Source organism: Semicossyphus pulcher, unplaced genomic scaffold (assembly GCF_022749685.1).
Source record: "Semicossyphus pulcher isolate SPU_LCO1_2020_fin unplaced genomic scaffold, fSemPul1.0.p SCAF_9, whole genome shotgun sequence".
NCBI classification, from domain to species: domain Eukaryota; kingdom Metazoa; phylum Chordata; class Actinopteri; order Labriformes; family Labridae; genus Semicossyphus; species Semicossyphus pulcher.
In genome coordinates, this window is record NW_027211770.1 from 9,468,631 (window position 1) to 9,492,981 (window position 24,351).

Below are 24,351 nucleotides of genomic sequence, written 5' to 3' on the forward strand. Positions count from 1 at the left end.
ACGTCAAGTTGCTACTTTATTGTTGCTCGGTGCAAAACGAAAACTTGCTAGTTTGTGGTTTTCCATCATTAATCTACAGGACAACAAGGAGATCACGTTAGTGCAGCTCTTTAACAGAGTGTGACTCAGACGCAGTGACTCTGTGTGTAACCTGCATGTAAACAGTAAACATGCATGCAACGCTGCTGCCGTCACAGATCATGTCGGTGGGAAGAACATGGCACACGCTCTGTTACGTGAGGTGGCTTTTAAGTGTGTGTAGTCCCGTTATCAACGGCACCCCGTCCCGGTGCTGGTTAAGGCTGTGGCTACGTAAACGGACCGTTCATGCAGCGGACGTGCAGCAGAGTGTTTACTTGTAGCGGCTACATACATTTGAACCTCATTAGAAATGGTTGATGACACACTGTGTAAGTAACACAAATGCAGCCCACAAGTCTGTTTGTGTTTATCTTATAAAGTTTTTATAAACTATTTCACGCGTCTTTCAGAGTCGCTGAACCGAGTGTGGTAAAAGTAGGAGCGAGGTTTTGTTTTGTTAGAAGAAAATAGACTAAAAAGTCCCAAAATAATAAAAAGTAGAATTGTAAACTGTTTATATGAACATGAAAACACACTGCAGTCATCTGGTATAATTTCCTGTGTTTTCCAATAAATATTGCAGAACAAAAAGTTATCGCAATGTCAGTTTTTTCTAATATCGCGCAGCCCTAGTGTGTAATCAAACAAACTTCATTAAATCCATCAGATCAATCGGACAGCACGGACTGGCTGACATCCAGTTTCAGACACAGGAGGCCAGTACCTGCCCCGTATATCGGCCTAATGCCACTACCAGCTCCAGTCAAACACAAAGAGCCTCCCCTCCACACAAGCCAATGTTTCCCCAGCACTCCCAGCAGGTACATCAGCTCAATTATGATGATGGCAATGACTGATTGCATTTTACCTCTCCCCTGTTCCCCCAATAAGTCTGGCCATCACACAGACAGCGACACGGGAAGAGTGGAGGACGTAGGAAGACAGAAAGAGAGAGAGACAGAGACTGAGATAGCAGCGTCATCTCCGGTGAGCTACAAGCATCCCAGATGCCAGTCTCGGGGACGGTATCAAACATCTCAGTGGCAGACTCACCATGAAAATAATCTATACCTACAGGAAGTCAATTAAAAAGTGCCAGGGGAGATTAAGAGCAGCGTGACAGCTTTTCGTCAGGCCACAGGTTTGTCTGGGAGAAGCAGCGTGTTGCGCGTCTGCTGTGAGTGAGTGTAAGGAAGGTAGAGTGTGTGTGTTAGTAGTAAAGACATGTAGGGAAGCGGGCGGCGGCGGAGGGAGGAAAGCGTTTGCGTACACCCTTAAAAGCCCCCTCATGAATATTAAAGAGGCCGTTGGCAGTCGGCAGCTCTGCTACAAGTTTGCAAACCAGCGTAATGTGTCTGTTTGCGCTGAGGAAGAGCTCCGTCCGGATATCAATTAAATCAAGCGTTGTCAGTCTGATGGCCCTCTCAATGGAGGGACAGCCCATTCCCCTCTACACATCAGCTCAGCTTTGTGTCAACCATCCATCTCTCATCCTCCCCTTTCCCGTCCTCCTCTCCCCCGGTTGCCATCTTTATCAGCTCTTCCTCCTCTCTCTCTCTCTCTCTCTCTTTCTGTCTCTCAAGCAGCCGGTAACTGAATGCACAAATTACTCTCCCCTCCACCTTTAACTCCCACTAAATCTTTCCCCTTTTCCACTTTGCTGAGCCGGGATATTTTATTCCTCCATCAAATATGCATCCCATTAATTAAGTTAAATTACTCCTGACTGCCAAATATCCCCTGCCCCGATGGGTGTCAACACAGAAATGCATGACTGTGAACCTGCAATGACACGGCCCCAACACTTAAACGTGAGTTACGGCCTTTTCCAGCTCCATCCATGGGCAGATTACCAGACACTTTGGGCTGCTGGAATTAAGCGCCGTTTGCTCCTTCCCCTCCACCCAGCTTTTTAATAAGTGCACAATGGATGACACTCGCACTTCTGACAATGAGAGGACTGATATTTTAATTACACCCCTTTTTTCATCTGCCTTCCTCTTCATCTTTTAATTGCTGTTGTTAATCACTCATTAACTTCCCCCCTTTTATTTTTTCCCTTCCTATAATATACCTACGACACGATAAGCTCTATAGAATGGATTGTTCAGCAACATCATTCTAATAATTCAACTACTTTAAAGGATAAAGTTTGCACTTCCTTTGTGGGGACCTGGTGTGGGATGGAGGGTGCAAACTTTACTCATGCTTCCAAAACGAATGGAGCCAATCTGCCATCGTCAGCTGATGTTAATCTTTAAAAAGGTAAATTCAAATTCTATCAAGATAGGGTGCTGTAGATTTAATAAATCCAAAAAGTGATAAAAGCTGAGAAAAGCTGAGCCCAAAGAACTTTACTGTTTTTATAAAGAAGCTCCGGCGATCACACAAGCTGCACAACGGTCCTCTGGAGTGGTATAACTTACTATCATAAGCCGATGTGCTGTGTTAGCTCCCAAGCTCAACAACTGATTCTGCCGTTTAGCGTCTGGGCCCAATGTTTGTTTTTGTTTGTCTTTGATTAAAGTGAAATGCTCTGATTATGAAGCCCCCAGGCTGCTGTTCTGGGCCCACTAAAGAATATGAGATTTTTATTAAAACCTAATAGGACTGATCTGCTGACAGAGATTTCCCTCTTTGTGTCTCGCCCTCAGAGATGCTGAACGGGGGCCCGTTCAAAATCTTCAAAAGGATCTCGTCACCAACACGAGGCTGACTGAGCAAACACATTTTTTCATCTCTCTCAAGTGTTTGTTCTTCTTAATTTGAAACACAAATGTAATAGCATCAGTCGGCTCTCTGCTGAGGCCTGAAACACAGACTCGCAGAATGAAGCCGTTTGTTTGCTGCCATGTCCTCAGCTGTGAGACGTCTGCGAGGACACGTCACTCTTGAGGACATAAAGTTTGACAGTCCAGCTCCAAAACAAGAGTAAAAAGTGTAAAACTGTACTCTGCTGGATTTATACCGATACATCGACGCCGTCCAGAATTGATTTCTCTCTCTCCTCTGTTTTTGCTCTCTTGCCTTCTTCTGTGTGTGCATGTGTGCCTGTGCATGAGTGTGTTTCTATTGCAAAAAACATTAATTTTACAAACATCAGCCCAAGGCTACTAAACACATCCAATCCATTATGCTGCGCTTTATCGTGTTATGGGGGGTAACGGGCTGTAAAGCTGTCTCGGTCATAAAGAGCGATCGCAGAGTGCCGAGTCAAACCAGAATGCCGAGCTCTCCGAGCCATACGCAGCCCTCGTTATCATCAGAACAGCTCCGTCACATACTTAACCTTTCCAGACCAGCCTTTCTGCATTATTTTCCAAATGACCTTTAGCGTTACTTATTTCATTTCCTATAATGGCACACTAAATTTAGTTAAATGCATCAGACTAAAATGTGTTTATTTTGGTGAAGGGGACTTCACTGACTGACAAGGACCATGTTCCCAGACACAAACTCTTAAGTGTCTGAGGCAGTAAACAACAATACATCTTCCTGACTCGAAGAAAACACGGGGCCGAGCGTGTGATGCTCAGTAATTAGAAGGATCAAAACAACAACAAAATAAGTAGTACGTACACTAGAACAGTGGTTCTCAAAGCGGGGCCCTAGGACCCCTGGAAGTCCGTGAACCATCGCCTGGGGGTCTGCAAAATAATTATAATAAATTTATAATAAATTATAAAAGTGTGCTGTATCATTAAAAACTGCAGGTCTACAGATGACGACCGATTGCGGCAATGAAACAAGCATATTGTGTCCATTACTCCCGCCCACGTTAGCTTTGGACCAATAGAAACTGATATGATTGTGACACATCAAGTCAATCTGTCATGAATCACTCAACTCACTCAGGTAGCAACGAACTGTTCCTGCGGCTGGCTTGCTTTTAATTTCCTGAAAGCTTTTAAGGAAAATTACTTGAAAAGTCTAAATGCTGTCAGGTTGAGTTCACAGGCAGTTTGAATAACATGAAACTCTGTTTTAAAGTATATAAGTGATATTAACATGATTGAAATTGAAATGTGTTCCTGATTATCACCATGAAACAGGTCTGAAGTATTTAGGTTGATAAGTTTTACAGTACAAATAGTTCCAATGGCATCAAGAGTGCAAATGTTAGTGAGCATATGCTTTATCGGTGTTACAGTTATGAGGGGGTCTTTAAAAAATGTTCTCCCCGACAAAGTTTAAGAACCCCTGCTCTAGAAAAATTATAATGTAGTTGCTTTTTATCTTTACAGAAGTTCAGGGATGCATCCGAGATCATAACCCCCGGGTCAAGGTGAGTTCAGCAACTTTTAGACTTGACAAAAACAGGTTTTCAGGTATATTCAATTAGAGAACAAAAGGTGCTTTGCCTTGAAGAACTCACTTATTTATATTTTGTTAAAGATGCCTGCAGACGCATATTTACAAGCATCTGAAGGTTGATAAAAGTACTAATGAAATATTCAAACACAAAAGGCTTAGTGAATCTCACAAGTTTGAGGAAAATACACCCTGTTTTCATCTGCTAATGAATTAAGAATTCCTGCTCTTGGTGGTGCACGCTCTTGGTCACATGCAGCTTAATCTTAAAGGACATTATGAGCTTCCAAAAGGTCTAACTCTAACATAAATGCGTTACTACCCTAGAGCTGTTGTATCACAGACACAATCCCTCAGCATGTAAGGAGCAGTGTGTTTCACATCCGTGCTGTATAAGCGGAGGGGGCTGGGTGAAGGGATCTTAGCGAAATCGCTAATGTACGTGATGATTAAGTGTAACTCAAATACCGAGTGTGTTGTTCATAGGCCTGACAGGCAGTAATTTGGTGTATTATATTCTGCGGTTTTAATTGCACGCCACCAACGTGTCCCTCTGACACGTTATGAAGCGATGATGTACAATTATTTCGGGGCGGCGGGAGATCAGTGGAGTGACATTATAATCATCCTCATAGGGATCCCTCTCTTCATCTGCAACAACCATTAATGTTTAAATGGGAGGAAGGGAGAAAAAAAAACATAAAAATAGTTCTCAGGGAGTTCTAACCAGAATCTGTTGGAGGATTATAGAGAATCACGTCAGGGGAGAAGGAGAGGGGTGTGGATAGACAATAGAGGGGCTGAGTTAAGTGACGGCTTTCTCTGGATAAGCAGCGAGCTAAGATGCTCCTCCACTGTCACTGCCAGGCCTCACACTACTCATACGGGCCCGGGCATTAAGGCACATTACAGCGGATGAGCCACGCAGGGCGGAACTGATGGGCTATTCTGGGAACAGACCAGACAATCTCACAAGACAGGGGGGACATAAAAACCCTGACACGAGCCAGCCCCATCCTGTTAACAGTCAAATCACACACACAACACCCAACATGAAATCATGACTATATATACTCCCTCCAACACTAAGTCAAGAAAACTGAGACGAGGAGGGGAGGAGGGAACAACACAAAGCAGCCTCCACAGAGGAAACAAACTTTAGCACGTCGCAAACTTTTTGTGTTGTGAGAAGAAATAAAAGGTTTTTAAGTTTTGTTCAGATTCCTGAAGTGACACGAGGAAACGGGCAGCTTATGACCCATAATCATAAAACGGCAGTCCACAAGAGGACAATCCATGTCCATGATAGTGTTAATACTTCTAAGGCCGGACTGAGATATTAAACCAATGCCTCAAAGCATTTACACTGTTTATGCATAATTTAACACCTACAACAGCACTGGATGTCCGTTGCATCTTTGGGGAGGACGAGAGCACGGGAGGGTGGAAATGCTGAATCCAGGCCCTTTCTGTTAGATGATGGAGGAAAGGAGGAGGAGGCTCATTAAGTGGCCGAGGCCCCACTGTGGACAAAACACGCCGGGAGGAGACGCGAGAATCTGCCGCCTCACATGCCCGAGGATTTTTTTTAACCAATTAAATATGAGAAATCTTATCTTGCATGCTAACAGCCAATTTGTGTTTTTCTGCTGTTTTTGCACTTTAAGAGTTCTTTATAGGCAAATTAAGACAGATCAGGCTGTTTAAATATGAAGGCACATGTAGGCAAACAGACAGGTGGAAACATGGACAAACACATGTCTGCAGGGAGTGAGAGGAACGGAGAGGCAGAGACAGAAAGCCTATAAACTGTTGACCAGACCAGCCAGCTCAGGTTTGATTGGCAGCCTGGTCAAAGGGGTCCAATCTGTCCCGGCCCTGCATTTGCATTTGTTAATTAAATGCCACAACAATATGATCTTTAACTATCAACAAGTTCCCCCCCCACCGCTCCTGAGAAGAGACTGGCGGCAATGATCTGAAGCTAAAGTGAGGTGGACAGCAAAGGTGCAGCACATCCGTTCGCTCGCGTTGTCAGAGTCGAGGCGATCTCGGATCCCATCCACTATAGTCTAATCTCTATTTACACTGTACTGTAGGCAGGGACGTGGATTCCCGGGATGGCAAGTGCTACGTTTGTAGTACTCTCGAGTAATATTGACCAATCACGCATCAACCGGCTGCGGCGTATGTAGGAAAAACAGTCCGTATGGAGAGCAAAAGAACGTAATCCGCCGTAATGACATCCCAGCTCCCATCAGCGTGATCTGACGACGATTTAGCTTCTTATTAATCTCTACAAACAGACTTCTGCATGCTAACAGCAAACAATCTGTTCTAGATCTAAAATTCAACGTGAGATAAATCGTTCAACAAACGAGCATTTTAAAAGAAGTTTTCTTCTCCTCTCGAGGACAGACCTGACAAAGCTGAATTTTTACTTCTTTCTAATCTGCGTCATGATGTTGAAATTTCGGCAAAGATAAGACCCGTTAATAACAAATAAATCACAAGAAAAAGTTTTCTCTTACCAGTTTACAAACACCAGTTTTTCTTGAGATTCACTTTAATTAACGGGTCTTATCTTTGTAATAAGTAAAAAGAAAAGTCAAAAAGAAGCTTTGTCAGGTCTGTCCTCAAGGGGAGAAGAAAACTACTTTTAAAATGCTCGTTTGTTGAACGGAGGTCGGAGCGATCATTTCTGATGCATTCGAAGGGCCGGAGAACTTTTCGTGACACAGCGTCAGGGAATTTATCTCACGTTGAATTTTAGATCTCGAACAGAATGTTAGCTGTTAGCATGCAGATGTCTGTTTGTGGAGATTAATAAGAAGCTAAATTATCATCAGATCACGCTGATGGGAGCCGGGGTGTCATAACGGTAGATTACGTTCCGCCTGCTTTTGCTCTCCACACAGACTGTTTTTCCCGCATACGCCGCAGCCTGATATGTGATTAGTCGATATTACTCGGACTACAAGTGTAGTACAAACGGAAACTGGAACACTTGCCATCTCAGAAATCCACGTCCCTGCCTACAGATTCTACATTTCTGTGTAAATAGAGATTAGAGCCGCGGTGATCTTCTAGTCGGAAAGTTAACAAGAGAACGAGGCAATCGATGCTAGAGGAGGGAGGTCTCTTTTTTAAGGGAAGGAAAAGAAAAAACACACAGGCAATATGCTGAGTCGAGGCTGTAAAAAAATGGGAATAAACTAAAGCAACAGAGCTCCACACCCCTGTGGAGGCCCGAGAGTCTTAGCAGGAAATAAATTAATGAAACCAAAATGTTTTATTGTTAAAAAGCAGCTCAAACATGAAGCGTTAATTGAAATGATTAATGATTATAAACAAATATCCAGAAAACTTTTTTTGTTCGCCCTGTCATTAGTATTCACGAGAGAACGCAGAACTTAATCGCACTATAATCGCACTTACACATTATACCTGGCCATCCATTAGCACCGTGCTTTAGATTCAGGTTAAGGGCACATCATCAAACGAGAGGAGTTTGGGAAGGGGAGCAGGCTATGGGTATGTATGACTCTGGCCTTAATGAGGGTGTTTCTGGGGGTTTCTTTGTGTTTGCTGCTCTTTAGTCAAGAGGAGGAACGGCCTGGTGATCAGTCAGCACTGAAAGCACACACAGGGCCGATTTGTCACCAGTGGCTGGCACTGGCAGCACACAGCTCCTCCGTCTGCATGATTTGTGAAACCAGGGTCTGTATTTAGTGGTCCCATTTAAAGGCATATTGGAGAACTGTTCTGTAAGCAGCGCGTGTATGTGTGTGTTTTTTTTTTGTGCGTATGTAAAGCTAGACGCTTGGTCAAAGCCCAACACATTTGCAGCACTTGGGAGAAGAGGGTTTTCAGCTGGAGGGCTTGTGAAACATGAGCCCTTCCTCTCATTAAAGGAGAAGCTGTGTTTAAACCAAAGCTTGTTTGCTCCTGCTGTAATATGTTTGCAAACATCAGCAGGAGCAAATAAACACATTCGCTCTGCTCGGCTTCAGAAGAACAAAATCGGCCCGCGACTGAACTAAATGGAACGGTTTACACAGAATTACACAGAGGGAGAAACTAATAACTCTACATATGTCTTCATCTTAGCGAGCGTGTAGCCGCAGAAGCTCGATGGCACAAAGCTGGAAAATCCCACAATTTACTCTATTCCCCGACTGCATGTTAAACAGCTTAACACGTCCATTTGAACATGGCAACGCGGTGAGGAGGTGTACCACGGGACTGAAACGAGCTGCACACAACATATGGTCGACATGTAGGGGGTACGAGGTAGTGGGATAATAACTGTACTCCTGCACTACTGGGCATTTTTAGGTTCATGGTTACATACATAAACCTCCGCTTAAGATTATTTGTACAGCTGAAACAATACAGAAGGTAAAATAAACTCTTTTACCTCTAATTCATTAGGGAAGAAAAGCCTTGAATCAGTTAAAGGAAAATATATTTTACTCATTAAGGTGAAACTATTAGCACATTTTTTGTATAGTTTTTGGACCGCGGCCGACTTTTGTCAAAATCAAATGCGTCCTTTTTGCCTCAATATGAAGTATTTCAAGTTTCAACTAGAATATAACATGTGCATTAAATTAGGTAAAAGGTTAGTGTAACTGTGTGTTGTCTACAAATTAGACATAAATCAATATGTTGTTGCCTTTTTGAGAAAGAAGTCAAGACACTCATACACCTGATATTCTTTTCGGTTAAAAGGCCTTTTAAAGCTCCTGTGAAGAGTTTTTCACTGGTTATGAAACAGACTGAAATTATTTCTGACGACTCTGTATGACCTACAAAAGCAAACCAGACCATCAGTAACAATATTGATTATTTCTATATAGTTATTTTTAATGCCTGAAACCGCTGGTGGGGGGGTAGGTGTCAGATGAAGCGATTAACTGCACGCTGCCTTTGTTTACATTTTCCAGGGCAAAAATTTAAAGTGAGTGATACATATCAGTCATGTGTTAAAGATAAAAGACACCACTTAGGCATGTACAGGACAGAATCAGCAAAGAGAGAAGAGGTACGGCTTTGTCCACAGGGGGAGCCAAAATCAACACAAACCAAAGGTTCCTCACAGGTGGTTAAGTAAGTTAAGTAGTGTGTTGACTGGGGAGGATACAACGCACAAAAGACGAGCACAAACAACAAACTAAATAAAAACAAATAGACAGTGGTGACTCGGTTCGGTTTCCTTACCTTGCAGTGGATCTTTTTACAGATTGAAATCTCAGTTTTGAAAAGAAATCTACATCAGATAAGTATCATTTCTCTTATTGTGGTCGTGCAGGGTTCAATCGGATTGAATTATACATTAGCTTGAGACAAATGCGATTTAAAGAGGGCTGTATAATAGCTAATTAGTAGAACACTCTTTAGATGCCAACATGAAACCTTTCTACAAATGATGAGAGTAGAGAGCGGCTGGTTTCGATTGATGTTTGACTCTTAATTTTTGTGTCTGTTTTGGAAACTGTATAAAAAAGCTCCTAAAAGAACCCTAGATTTACCGTAAGATACGGTGTATGAGATGCACTTTTTATACTTTTTTTTTCATCTAAAAAGTAGGCTGCGTCCTGTATTCCGGTGCGACTAATGTAGAGACAGGTATTTTATTGTGTTATTTTACCCAGACGATGGCGCTATAATCTAGCTAAAGCTTCGTCACGGACATGCGACTTATATTCCAGATTTTACGTTGTTTCACAAAATGAATGTGAAGCAACAGGTCATGTTATCATCTACGTAAATGTTAATTTATTGGTCCTAAACTCACCTGATCAGGCTGAATAAAGTCGTACCTGTTTTGAGCCTTTTAACTTATAATATTATCAGTTTACCGCTATCTTGAACACACTTTAGTGCTTTCAATACGGTTTAGAGGAAGTTCTTTGTTGTGACTCACCCACAGATGTCGCATTTGTACTCCCTCATGCCGAGGTGTCTCTTCACGTGGTTCCTGGCGTCTCCCAGCTGAGCAGTGGCAAAGTTGCAGATCTTACACATGAAGGGCTTCGATCCTGCAAAACAATATGGAGAGTTCATATCAAACAGTAATATTACGTTTGAGAGAAAGAAGGGGCTTTTAATAAAACATGACTGAGCAGGAATTTGATTTTACATTTCAGATCATTTTTCAACGCCAGGCCTGTAAGTCTGTTATTACACCTATTTCACAGCCTCAAAATGACTTCAGAAATATAAAAACAGATGCCTTTGCTACAGTCCCCATAAAAACTACAGTCACACTCCGAGTGCCAGGCGTCCCTTCTTTCACTCTCTATCTATCCTTGTCACTCTCCTTCATCTCTTACCTACTCTTCCTTTGCCTGTGGATGCGTAAATTGGATTCCAAAGGTCAGGGCGAATACGTAAATCAATTCTGTGTGCGCTCACTACCTCCCATTCCATCATTAAAGCGCTAATCACTCTGGCGGGCTTCGCAGGGAGGTTTCTCCCTAATTATTGTCATTAATAAGTCCAGAGGGCGGGGTAGCGTTTGAGAGAGTGGCAGAGCCTTTGCCTGCAATCCGTCATTTAAGAGCAGAGCTGCGAGGGCTCATGCCTCCGCTATCTGTGTGACGCACAAACGACTACAAGCTCAAGTTAAAAGAGGGAGCTGGGTGCTTCAGAATTTAGTCTATAATTATGTTGTTTATGTTAGACAAAACAATTTATTCATACGAGTTATGCAACTCTACAGTGCTCCAAATAATTTGCCAAAACTTCCTCTTAAAGTCTTTGGCAAAATGTAGCAAAAGCTATTTTACTTTGTTCTTCAGGCTGAGCCAGATTCAGGCCAGCGTCACACAGTGCGACACTGCAATCTAAGCAACAGCCCGGTATGATCTGATATCCACACACGCATCTCTGAGCAAACCCTCACCCTCTCGCAGTGAATATCCCAAGACGTTCTACAATATTTATTCCAGGGGCAGCCGCTGATTTGATTAAGCACTTTGTGTAGATTACTAATTCGTTCATACACGGTTCACTTGCTGTGAGCTGGAAGTACGACACATCGAATTTTAAGCCGGTAACGAAGATTGAAAGGCAAGCCTGTGCTAACAAGGCCCATAAACACAGGGGGCGAGGAGGGGTGCAGGGGGGGTCCGCACATGGGCAACAGCAACACCAGCCTCTTCATTTCACATGTCCCTGCAGTATACCAAACACACACACACACAAATGGCCACACAAAGTCACATAAACAGGAACAAAAAAAGACATAAGAGCCCTATACATAACTTCACATTTCACACCTAAATGTGCAGACACTTTCACACACTTTTAAATAACATAAATCACACAACAGAGTCATCAACACCCCTAAAAAACAAAAAGACAGACGTACACACTCACACCACACCCACCTTCACACCTACCAATACCTACATCTAGATGCAGAACCCCACCTCACACCTATATGCATGTGCATACAGACACACACATTAAATTCACAAGACATAATCAGCCGTGGACAAACAGAAGGAGACACAATCGCTCTCGCTCCTTCTCTCACACACACACACACACACAACCTAAAGTTGAGGTGAGAGCGAGGCGTGTGGGGAGCTGATTTGTCCAGATGGCTGGCTGAGTATGAGACATGGCAGAAAGGAGAGAGATGTAACGTCCCTCAGTTCTCACATCTTATCACATTAATACTCCACCACTCCACTTAAACAACCTCCGTGAAACTGAAATTGACCATCAATGCGGTGTCATGTTAAATTAATATTGCCATCCACACAGGGGCGATGTGGCTCCCTCACATCCCAGATGAGACAGGGAATGACTAATTCATTTCCTGAGAGGAGAGAGGAACCTCATGCGATGTTTCACTACACACACACACACCGAGTGATACCTTAAGCCTTGCACATGTCACACACTCCTGTCATAGATTTAATCGTCACATTTGGATGAAGAGAAAAATGCAAGATAATTTAAGACGAATAAATCTCTACAATTGTTCTTTCTACAACAAGCTCATTTACACACTTCAGCCATTTCACCTTTTAAGTCACGGGCTGGTTGAGCCCTACCATACCGCTGGTGCAGTAAGCACTGTGTCAGTTAAAGGTATAATAAGTAGGATTTTTAGAAAAATAAAATATAGACTTTTACAAATATAATAAAATATAAATCATCACTTATGGGCCTCTATACATGTGTGTTAGTGAGTGTGTGTGCAGACCCTTGTGAGACCCTTCCCTCTGCATCTATTCTGTTGTTTTGCTTTGCACGGGACGTTTTCAGGAGAGGCGCTGTTGTGGTTCCCTGAGCCAATCACAGCGTATAGGTGAGTGTGGGAGTGGTTCAAATTAGCAACTGGGCCCCATTCAGACCGGCGAACACGGCGAAAGAGTGATGCAGAGTTGGCCCTCTTTCTGTTGGAAAGGTAGATGCCTCAAACCGAGTGGGACAAGCTAACTGGTGGTTAGCATGCTAGCTCAAAGGTAACCGCGATGCTGTCTCTGTTAGCTCGGCGGGGTGGGCGTGTTCTCGCACGAGAGAGTGAGAGTGAGCTTCTGGTGACGAAGAATCCAGGAGGAGGGGCCCAGTTTGAATGTGTTGTTGACAAAATGCAGGAAAAATCCTACTTATTATACCTTTAATATAAAATGTAACACAAAGAGTTGCAGATATCCAGTTTTAATTAATCTTTCCCTTTTCTTTCAATTATTGCAGCGCACCAAGAGCAGACCAGCAGAGCAGACCAATTTTACATATAGTGAGTGAATCAGACAATGGTTGATGCTGTTGCCCAGGTCACTGAAATATTAAAAAGTTTCACCTGTGCATGTCAGCACAAACCTATAAAATACATTAAAATGAATAGTAGAGAGGAGGCGAGGGAAAGAGAAGCATTGTTCACTCATCGCAAACACAAAGTTTAATGGTGTCTGAACAATCTTCAGAAAATAAAAACAATGAACCTTTAAAATATGCAGCTTTGTAGATGTTTCTCACAAAAAAACACTTTCACATTGAAGCCGCAGAATAATCGAGATTTATAGATACTCTTAGATCAGTATAAAATATAAATGTAATTTGTGAATAATAGTTAATTACAAGCCCAAAGATTAATTTCCTATAATGCTATGTGATAGCATCTGTCATTTGACCCCCAGCTGCCCAAATAATCACTTTTGTTAGATTCCACTTTTTTATTCCAAATGTCCAAGCCAAATTCCTGGAGTCAACACAAGTTTGTTTTTTTTCTCCTTACTTTGGAAAGTTTCAAACAAAGGAAACATAACTTTTTTTTTCACAAGCTGATAGATGATCCTCATGATGAACTAACTTAGCCTCATTTGTAAAATTGGGAAGAGCCTTATATTTTGTTATTGCTCGCGATGCACTTCATTTTTGGTGGCCTGCTTTGTGAGAATAGGTGTCCTCACTACCTGTGAGAATGTCGCATTGATGGCCCATGACTACTGCATGAAATACATATGACTTCAGGTTGACTTGGTACTGTAATGTATAAAAGGCCAAGAACCAGCAGTCTCATAAATGGGTTAAGACAACTGAAACCAAGCTCCTTAGGACGGGAAACTTTTCTGAAACAAAAGACAGGACCGAGGTAAGCAGTAAATATATCTAAACCACCGGGATTAGTCATTTTGCAACATAAACGACACAAATCAAGACGTAATATCTTAAATAGGCCTACACCCATTCTCTTCTTGGATCCAACTTCCTGAGAGTCTTTCATTGACACAGTCACCCATGTCACACCACTTCTGGGCTGAAATGTTCTTGAAAGTCGATGAAAAAACTTTTTAACTTGCACGACATTCCTGTGGAGGCGTTTTCTGCTGCCTGTCCACTCTAATTCACCGTATGATCCCAGGACAGATGCGTGGAGAAGTCCGCAATCATCATAAACATCTTTGGTAATCATCTGGATGCCGGCGGCCATCTTTTACTTTTGTAAATTTAAAATGTATTTCTTCTACCTGTGGATCCACAGTCTGGAGAACAATATCTGGAAGGACATCAGGGGCTGCTCGTTTTCTTACAGGCAATAAACGGGTAAGAGTGGAAGCGCCATTTGGCAATGATGGTATTTGAGGTGAAAAGTGTGCACACTATCAGGAGGAGTACAGGCCGGTGAGGTTAAAAGTTGTTGAACAAAGTTCTGGTCATCGCCACTGCCACTCGACCTCACCCTCTCTGCCAATCTTATAAAATGTGTCTTGAAGAAGTCTTGCCAGCTGCTGCCCCAGCAGCCCAGCGGTTCTCCTAAGAGACACGTTGTCCTCCAGTGCCGTCTTGTGATCCTGTTCCAGCTCATCAATCAACTTTAGAAGCCTGGACACTTCCCTCTGCACACACTGTTTCACCAGATCCTCCACTCCCTGCATGGTGACCCCTGCCGCAGGAGGCGCTGGCAACAGCAATTAAATCTCGAGCTGTAAATACTTCTGTTCTTCTCAGTCTATTTTCTGTTTTCACCTTGACTCAGCGTTCAGCTTCTCATGAGTTCCTCCATCTGGTCCTTCTACATTTTTTGCAGTCGCCAGAAATCCATGCAATGATTAGTTTGATGGCGAGTAATGAAAATGTGCAGATAAATCAACATCTCGTCCTTCCTTTGGCACAGTGTTTACATTTTGGGTGTTCTTCTTTTGCCCATTTTGCCCTGCCTCTTCCAGATCTTCAAAATGGACTCTTAGACTTAACTTCGAATTAGGGATGTGCCGACTCTGCTGGAATTACCAGCGTCACTTATAAGTCAGGGAACATTCATCTGAGGGAAGTGATTAGATGTTAGCAAGATTCACTCAACAGATGCAAGCACTCGCTTTACAAGGAGGAAATCCAGCAGCATGCGCTCCTCCTGCTCCATCGGTGCAGCGCAAAGACAGCAGTGCATTTAGCACACAACCAAAAAATGTCTATATTCACACTCTCAACCAACGGGACAGGGCTGTGAATGACTAAAAATTGGTAGAACACACTCAGTTATCCAATTTATCAAACCCGAAGGACGACTTGATATTTTTCCATCATTGTTAAAAATAAATCCGTTATTGATGGAAGTACAATTAGATGAGATCACCCACTGCAGGCATCATACACACGTTAGCATGTTGCTAAAGTTGTTAAATTCCTTGTTTGCACTTGGGCAGCACACTTAAAGGTGGAGTATTATGCAAATTCTAAGCTTCATATTTCACTCTGTGATACCTGTAGCTTAGCATAATTTACAGGTAAAAAAAAATCTCTCAGCCTCTCCCTGAAACAACTCAGTCAGCGCTGTCCCTTTAAGAAACCCCATCCCCTACAAGCCCACTTTCTTCTGATTGGCCAGCTCTCTGAAGCCTGATGAGGCTGCACAAAGTGACGTCACAAAGTGCAGCGTGTAGAAAAAACTGTGTGAAACCTGGCGTTCACAGCAGCCTGCAGACTGAGCTGAGAAGACTGGGGATTACTCCAACATACTTTTACCTACAGATTTGAAACTTCACCCACTTTTAGTTTGGACATCCAACATTGTGACATCATATATATGTCCTTAAATTTGAAACAGCATAATACCCCCTCTTTAATTGTTCTGAACAGTGCAGTTATCAACAGCAATGGCTAATACATAGTACCAGCCCTATAAATCCCGATCGGTGCATCACTACTTCAAATGTAATCAATTAACTCCATAAGACCAAGTCATCCTCCATCACAGTGTCTCTGTGAGCACACGTTGCTTTGATTTCCACTGATGAAATAAACATGCTTTAAATGCTTCTACACTTGATAGAAGATAAAATCACAGGGAAGATGTTTAAAGGATGTTTAAAGATATTTATGTGTCAACAAGCAATAGATTTGAAAGTTCTAGGCTACATGTTGGAATAATAAACCATCCTGTCATAGGGCGGGCTGGTCGATCGCTTTTAGTATTACTTTTCACTTATTTGTACAAACACACAGCACATCCTGTATGTGAATGTGCATGCGTGGCAAGTGTGTCTTCTCCTTCCAGGCTCAGTCTGAGGTCAGACAGCTCACTCCAGTGAAAAAGTGACCAATTTACCTCGAAATGCAAATTCCAGCTGTACCCTCATCGGCAAAATGGTAGCATGTGTATGTGTTTCCTTTAAGGGACAAATTGACAAATCTGTGTGCAGCCTCCCACCACCGTCTCCTGATTTCACTGATTAATCAAGTGAATAAAAACTAGGTCTTAATTAAAAGGATCTGGACGTGCTCCCAGCTCAGAAACTGGCAGACCCCCACCGTGCTGCTCCACAGCCCCGCAAACAAACTCCCAGAATAAATGACCAGCACATAAAAGGTGAATAATTCACTGTAATGAGGGAACTTAGCAATAATAACAACTGGCATATGTTGTCAAAATGAAGAGAAATAGGTGCTTTCCACAAATAAGAACAGCGTACATGAGAGTGGAGGAGTAATCTCATAATCAAGATCATAAATCAATTGAATAAAAAAAAAGAGGTAAACCTAAAAAACAGAGTGCGCCCTTGACTTGAAGCCATCTGTTGGGACCTCAGTGTCACAGCTTTCATTTTCTTAAGTAACACTAAGTAAGTGACCTCAAAACTCAAGAATTATGACACAGGGTATAAATTATGAATACATATAGACTAATCGTTAATAAGAAGAAAGTGGTAGCGCAACATTAATCATCAGGATTTTAACCTCTAATTCTTACGGCTTTAACCAAGCTGATTTAAGCGATAAGCAATCTGACATTGGCCACACAAGGTGACGGCATACATGCTGGATATAAGGACAATAAATGTTCATGTTTCTTTAAATTTAGACTATTCCTCTGCCTCAAAAATACTACTGACTACTACTTGTATTTACAGGTAGAAGAAGAGACACAAGACAAGAAGAGCTGCACGACAAAACAACGACACCAACCCAAACCATCCACGGTCACCGATAGTGGAAACAATCCCAATTCCGTCTCCCATTGAACAGACACTTGACACACACATACAACCATGTACACACAATGTAAGCAGAGCATGGACTTCAATTAAAGCCCCATTAAAGTTTGGGCTGAAAGGGGGCTGAACCAAAGCAGGCAGAGAAGGGCATTTATTGATGGCGCCCTCACATCTCGTTCCTGCATTAAGTTGATTTTAAAAGCAATTAATACACATGGTCAGGGAAAAGTAATGGAGCACCCTATGTTCTTAACCTGCTGGACGTTTCCCAGCCGAAGCCCCGGCCAACACCGCCCTGCTTTGCATTATAAATGACAAGATAAATCTTAATGGATTGAGCATAATCAGCTAGCCATGAAGGCTGACATATACACACATTCACGAGGCGTTCGAGTGCTCACACACATATACACAAACATGGACATACAGACACAAGGGAAATTAAAGGGTTTGAATACGTCTGCATTGATTATTTTAAATTATTAGCCCACCTCTCTTTGGACCTCCAATGCTTTTAGCCTAAGCTTTAACACATTTACAGAGACTTATTGACTATAATTACAACTGAGTCTTGGTAATGGACACATCAATTATGAGTCGCACTTGTCTTTGACCAAGCGTTGCTCAGGGAATCCCAATCTGGGGTCCATTAGCGTCTCTCTTGCTGGTCTGAAGCTCAATCAGTCTTTACCTTCACCTCCACTGAAACTGCTATTACCTGGCTGCCTTAGATAGTAGTCTAACATTAGCTTGAGCTGCCAAAGAAGAGGCTGCATCTGCCCACTTAATAGAGTTGTGCCTAAAAACAAAAGGCCTAATAGTTGAGCAGCTACACAAAGAAATTATTGTTTTCTCTTTAGAGATATTTTGGTGAATCTGGAAGTGTTTCGGTGCTCAGATGGAGTTGCTTTAACCTCACAGGAGGTTAAAGCAACTGTTCATAAAGTCATAAAATTGCGTTTAAGTAAATAGATTTCTTCCATGTTCCAATTTTGCTGATCAAAATCCAATTTGTAGTCCAAATAGAACTAGGAATAAAAGCAGTGACCTGATTTTATTTTTTTGGTGTGAGATACATAGAATAGAAGAAAGAGAAAGCGTCTTTGAGTAAATAAAAGAGGGATTCTTACCGGTGTGGGTGCGAATGTGTGCCAGGAAGGCCATGGAGTTGCTGCTCTTGCACACCTTGCCACAGTATTTACACACGCTGCCCTGGTTCTCCTCGCGCTCTCGGTTGATCTGCTCCGTGTCCTCCAACACGTACTTGTTGACCTCCCTCAGAAGCTCCTCGTGTTTCTCCTTTATGTGAATAAACAGCTCCTGCTCAGACTCGAAGCGGTCGGTGCATTTGACACATTTAAAGCTTGCGCCCCCTTCGGGCAGCTCCTCCACACTGTTCTGCTCGTTGCGCAGGTGGGCAGCGCTGGTCAGGTGTTGATGCAGGTTGCTCTCGGTGTAGAAAGACTTGCCGCACACCAAGCAGTGGAAATGCTTGTCCTTGGTTGGATGCTTCATTGAGATGTGGACGTTGAGGCCGCTGATGCCGTCGGCCATAAAGCCACAGTCCTCGCAGCGAATGCGGGAGATGTTTCCTTTGGCTTCTTCTCTCACTTTCACCTCTTTGCGTTTGAGCTTCTTGACATAAGTAGAATTGGGGAGCAGAATGCTGGAGGGCACCGGAGATCCTCCAGTTAGACAAATGACAGCAGCCTGGCCCTCTAGCGCCAGACCTTCCTGCATCGTCTGCTCCTGCTCAGCAAGGGCCTTCATGGATACAATGCAGGCATCAAAGGGCAGGGCTTTGGATATTTGTGTATCTGACTGAGTGTTTTCCTGTTCTGCATCTTGAATCGCTGAATCTGCATTTAAGTTTTCATCGTCTGCTCGTTCACCACCGTCCTCCTGGCTCTCTTGCTGTGTTGACTGATCCGCTGCAGGCTGAAGTTCTGTTGGTGCCTGCTGGGGTACAGACGGCGCTGGTTCACCACCACTAGAAGATACAACACTCTCTTCATGCTTCTCATCTGCACTACCAGCCACACTAGCCACAGCGTCAACAGGCTCTGTGGTTATGGAAGGGACAGTTGTATTCTCACTATCCATAGCTTGGTCGTCATCATCAGAAGATTCAGACTCCTCTGTGTGGCTAGGAGGTTCACATTCAGGGTTAGAGTTTGCCCCCACATGCTCAATCACCTCCTGCAGCTTCAATGGGAGTGCCAAAGCTCTTTGCCCTTCACTCCCTACTGGTTCAAGATATGTCTGGCTTTTCTGCTTGTGCTTTTCTGTGTTTGCATGGCGAGACATTTCCCTGCTTGTTACAGCATAGTAGCTACATGCTAGACAGACATACTCAAAGTCTTTGGTGTGCTTTCTCTTGACGTGAAGGTGGAGCGAAGGGATGGATTGAGCTACGAAGTCGCAATGGCTGCAAGCATTAACAGAGTCATATTTGCTTTTTGTCTGGCTTGTGTCCGACTGAGTTTGCTCTTCTCCGCTGTTTTCCTTGGAGGCCATGTTGTCAGATTCCTGTTCTTGGTCAGCAGTCTCTGAAGCTGCATTTGGTTCCTGGGCTTCCGAAGTTGCGTGTTCCTGCAGTGACACACTTGTATCATTGTTGACTGACTTCTTATTTGCACACTCTTGTGCACGTCTGACATGTTTCTTTGTAACACAGTGACGATCCATGTCTCCTTTGGTCACGCAGCTGTAGTTGCACAGAGTGCAGCTGTAGCCGTACTCCTTGCTGTGTTTGCGGCGGACATGGACACTGAGGTTTGTAGCATTGGACACAACCAGGCCACAGTATCCACACGTGGTTGTGGATCCTTGCTTTGGTCTTCCTCTTTTCTTTCTGGGAGGTTCATGCTCTAAATCCTCTTCCTCATCCAACACAGCTTTGGCGGCCTCCACTACCTCTTCCGTTTCCTGATCTCCTTCTGTCAAAGCAGAAACCTCTTCTCCCACAACCACCTTAACAATGTCCTCTTTAGCACCGGCAACAGCACCGTCTCTGCTTACACTCTCAACATAGACTTCAAATGAGGAACATTCTGTGCTGTTTTCCCATTTCTGTTGCTGCATGTGGCTATCTGAGGACAGGTGATTGTCCATCCACTCAGATGTGGCTGAAAAAAAGTTGCACAATTTGCAGCGGAACCACTTCTGGTCCAAGTGTTTGACTCGAACATGGCTCTCCAGCAATGCAGGGCTGCTAACCCTAAAATCACAGCCTGTACATTTCAGCTGGAACCTGTTGATCGTACGTTTTGCTGCCACTCGTGTTGGAGTAGTTTTCACAGTGCTGACAGGATCCACAGCCACCTCTTCTTTATCCATGTTCTCATCCCCATCAACTGAAAAACATTTAAAAAATACACTTTTACTCATCAATTTCAATGACACAGTTAAAAAAGTCTGGATTAAAACTTTGAACTGGAAAGTATACTCACATGTGTATGGGGTGTCTTTGGTGTGGTATCTCTTGACGTGCACATCTAAAGGTTCCTTGTCCCTAAACTCTTGCCCACAGTAGTTGCAGGAGTAGATCATTTTAGGTTTAGGGGTTCGCTTGCTTAACCTCCTCTCTTGGGCAGGGGCTGCCTCGTCCTGATCTGCCTGCTGTTTGTCTAATACAGTTTCCTTTTCAGTTAAACTGTTTGTGTTCATGCTATTGTCATTGGCTGCTGATCTTGGCTCCTCAAGATTAGACTGTTTGTTTTGTTTAACTTCAGCAGCACTTTCTGTTTCCATGTCTACTTCCTGTTGGATTTCAGGTTGACTCGCATCACTTTTTTCAGATGGTTTTGCAGCTTTATTGGAATTTTTTGAGCCCTTTCCATGCTTTCTTGCAAAGTGAATTTTCAGTGATCTTGGACATTTGGCTGAGAAGCCGCAAACTGTACAGAGGCTTTCCCCTTCTTCAGGCGCAGCGGAGTCTGGGTGAAGTCTCTCAGTGAGTTCCTCATCTGCTTCATCAGGTTTGGCAGTCCTGCTAGGTGAGTCTCTTTTAGTTTCCTCCATTTCTACATCATCTGGCTGCGCCTTCCCACTGCTGTCATTTTCAGACACTGTGTCCTCAACAGCCTCCTTTCCAGATATCAATGTTTTATCCATATCATATCCTGTTATATAACGCTGAAGATGAATACTATCATGAAAGCTGGGTCAAATTCCTGAGGGGGGAAAAACACAAAACATATGTTTGGATTATTTAACTGTCTATAACACAATTTACCACATGAGAGAAAATTCAGCATACAAGTGAAGCGCATTGGCCTCAAATTGTGTAATTAACCACAAGCTTCTAAAAAGTGATCAATCCTATAACAGCACCATCTGACTATAAACAAGTATATGTCGCCATCTAGTGTTCCTACACATAAACTGTTTGGTAAAAACATGGCAGCAGCCAACTGTTGTAGACATAAAAGAACTACAGTCATTGCCCAAAATAGATCAGTTACATATGTTAGTACTAATACTAAGTTGACATATAATAATGCACAACAACATTTTTAGTACTTCACACATTAGCAGTGCATGTGAATGTGGTTTGTTTGACTTATTTGCTATTATTTTTATAATCATGAAAAATTAAAATTTAAGAGACATCATACACAGCTTTAATGTGTTTTTAAAAGTATGTATTTTTAATGCACTTTGTATCTATATTTCTGGTTCTTGTTGGATTACATTATTAATGTACACTGTTTTTAACAGTTATTATAGTTTTTAAATTTTCATTACTTTTTATTTTTATTTAGTCTTTAATTTCGGTTTTTGATTACACTTTAGTTTTAGTTAGTTTTACGAGTTCATAAGTAGTTTTATTTTTATATTGATGAATTGATTAGTTTTAGTTTAGTTTTTATTTAGTTTGAGTTTTTCAGGTGTTAAGATGAAAGCCTTGATTAAAAGAAGCTGAATAGGGTGGGATGAAAGGATGCATGACATCAAATATGATTTTCGTTAGGCCTTTTTATTAGGCCAGTGTCTCTTGAGAAGTCAAACAGAGCAGGACAAAGTGGTAGCTATAGCAACCACAGTGTAAATCAAGGGAGGGAATGAAAACTAAGCTGATATTACCTGCAATTCTATTTCTAGTTCGTGTTGCATTGTTCATTGTAGTTTCTATTTAGTTTTAGGTTTTGTTTTTTTTAATTGTAATTTTTATTTTTGTTTCAGTTAACGAATATATTTGTATTTGTTTTAGTTAACTATAATAACCCTGGTTCTCAACATAGAATTTCACGTGTGTTGTCGATTAGTTTTCTGCGTCGAGGCAACAGATTACTTCTACTTGCAAATTAAGTTTAAGTATCTACAAAACGTGCTTTTATGGGTTCATGTGAGGTAATTTAAGGTCAACTGAAACCATAATATCTCAAAAGAAAGTGCAACTTTAAGAATGGGCTCATTGTGCTCATTACCGCCATCCACTGTAAATTTTAGTGGGCTATAGTAAAAGATTAACAGAAGCAACACCATGTAAAGTTGGAGTGATGTTTTCGAGAGGTCGCTCACGTTAAAATGTCTGTAAACATGGAAGAGTGACTTATAGGTGAATTTTGAGCAGTCGTTATTTGTTTCGGACGCACGGTTACAGGTTGTTTATTGCAGATTTCTTCTACGGAGCATGGGAACGTGTAGTATCTGTGAGCAGAGGGAAATAGTGTCGGTTAAAACCGCATTAACAGAAGGACAACGATGGCTCTAACTTCCTGTGATACATCTCCGTCGTAACCTAATAAGGCTTCGAACAAAAACTCACGTTATCATACTATCGTCTTTCAAACTATGTTTGGATGGATTTCAAGTGGTTTCACTACTTAGCATCTGATGCTAGCTTCAAAGTAACGCTGAGTTAGCCGAACAGGCTTCAGTATGCACGTTGGAAAGTCCTAGAACAACGTAAAACAACCAGTTTTGCAGTGTTCAACACTGCGTGAAAATCCTTTTAAGGGGTAAACCAGGATAAAAATTACGGGAAGTTGTTGTTGTGGATACTGCTGTTGGATACCGCGGCTTGCATGCTAACTAGCATCATGATCCCCAACTGCACTTTGAGATACGCCCAGTGCGGCCAATAAAATTGTAACATCAGCCGCATCGTCCAATCACAGAGGGAGGGAGGCGGGTCTAGGTTGCTCCATGGCTTGGAAAACGACGGCAGCACAGAGGCCCAAAAAGGAGGCTAACATCGACCTTCTGAAACAGTGATATATTTTGCAGAAACACTGCTTGAAAACACAAAAGACAGTCATTTATCGTTTCAGTAAACCCGTCTCGAGTAATGATAAGCTAAAACAGACAAAACGCAATAGGACTTACCTCTTCTTATACGAGTATTTCCACCGTCCGCGCTTTTTGCTGCTAGACACAAATGGCGTACCGTAGCGTGAGCCATGCGTCACACGGGAAGGCGGCCTCGCGGGTTGTCGTTTTTTTCTAAATCAGCTGATTTGGTCACATGACGCATTTATTTTGCGTGGGAAAAAACAAATTAACCACACAAAAAATAAATAAGCAAGGGCGTAGAATTGGGTAGGACACGTCCCTACCTATTTCCAGAAAAATGAATTGTCCCTACCAATAATTTTGTCCAAAATTAATCTATGATACGCGTAACTGTTGCACTTTCAACCTGCGGAGGAGTCGTGCATGTGAGACTCTGTATGACACTGTAAGGACTCCAGACTACAGCTCAGTTCATACACTTCACTAAACTGAAATTTATACAGTCATGCTCAAATGACCACTTTTGCACCGTGACAATGCTGTCCATATGCATGCGCGCTCTCTCTCTCGCTCTCTCTCTCTCTCTCTCTCTCTCTCCCTGAGGGAGTGCAGTTCGTTTAAATATTATACATTGCTGCCCGAATGTCTTTGGTAACAGTGGGACATCTGAATTGAAAACACCTCATCATCAAAGCATGCAGCGTCAAAAGTTACGTTTTATATATTATAATTAATAGATAAAATAAAGAATAAAACCTATTGA

The 24,351-nt window shown here is 42.5% G+C and overlaps 1 protein-coding gene across 1 annotated transcript in view; it reads right to left on the reverse strand.

Annotated features, from left to right (window-relative positions):
- The window catches only part of znf407 (zinc finger protein 407), a 173,265-nt gene extending 149,518 nt beyond the window's left edge, over positions 1 to 23,747 (reverse strand). The window contains exons 1-4 of the mRNA XM_069656664.1: positions 23,682 to 23,747; positions 20,801 to 21,523; positions 18,479 to 20,704; positions 10,322 to 10,436 (exon numbers count right to left, since the gene is read on the reverse strand). Of these exons, the coding sequence (XP_069512765.1) occupies positions 10,322 to 10,436; positions 18,479 to 20,704; positions 20,801 to 21,464 (3,005 nt within the window). The 5' untranslated portion in view covers positions 21,465 to 21,523; positions 23,682 to 23,747. The remainder of the gene's footprint in view (positions 1 to 10,321; positions 10,437 to 18,478; positions 20,705 to 20,800; positions 21,524 to 23,681) is intronic.
- Between the last annotated feature and the right edge of the window lie 604 nt (positions 23,748 to 24,351).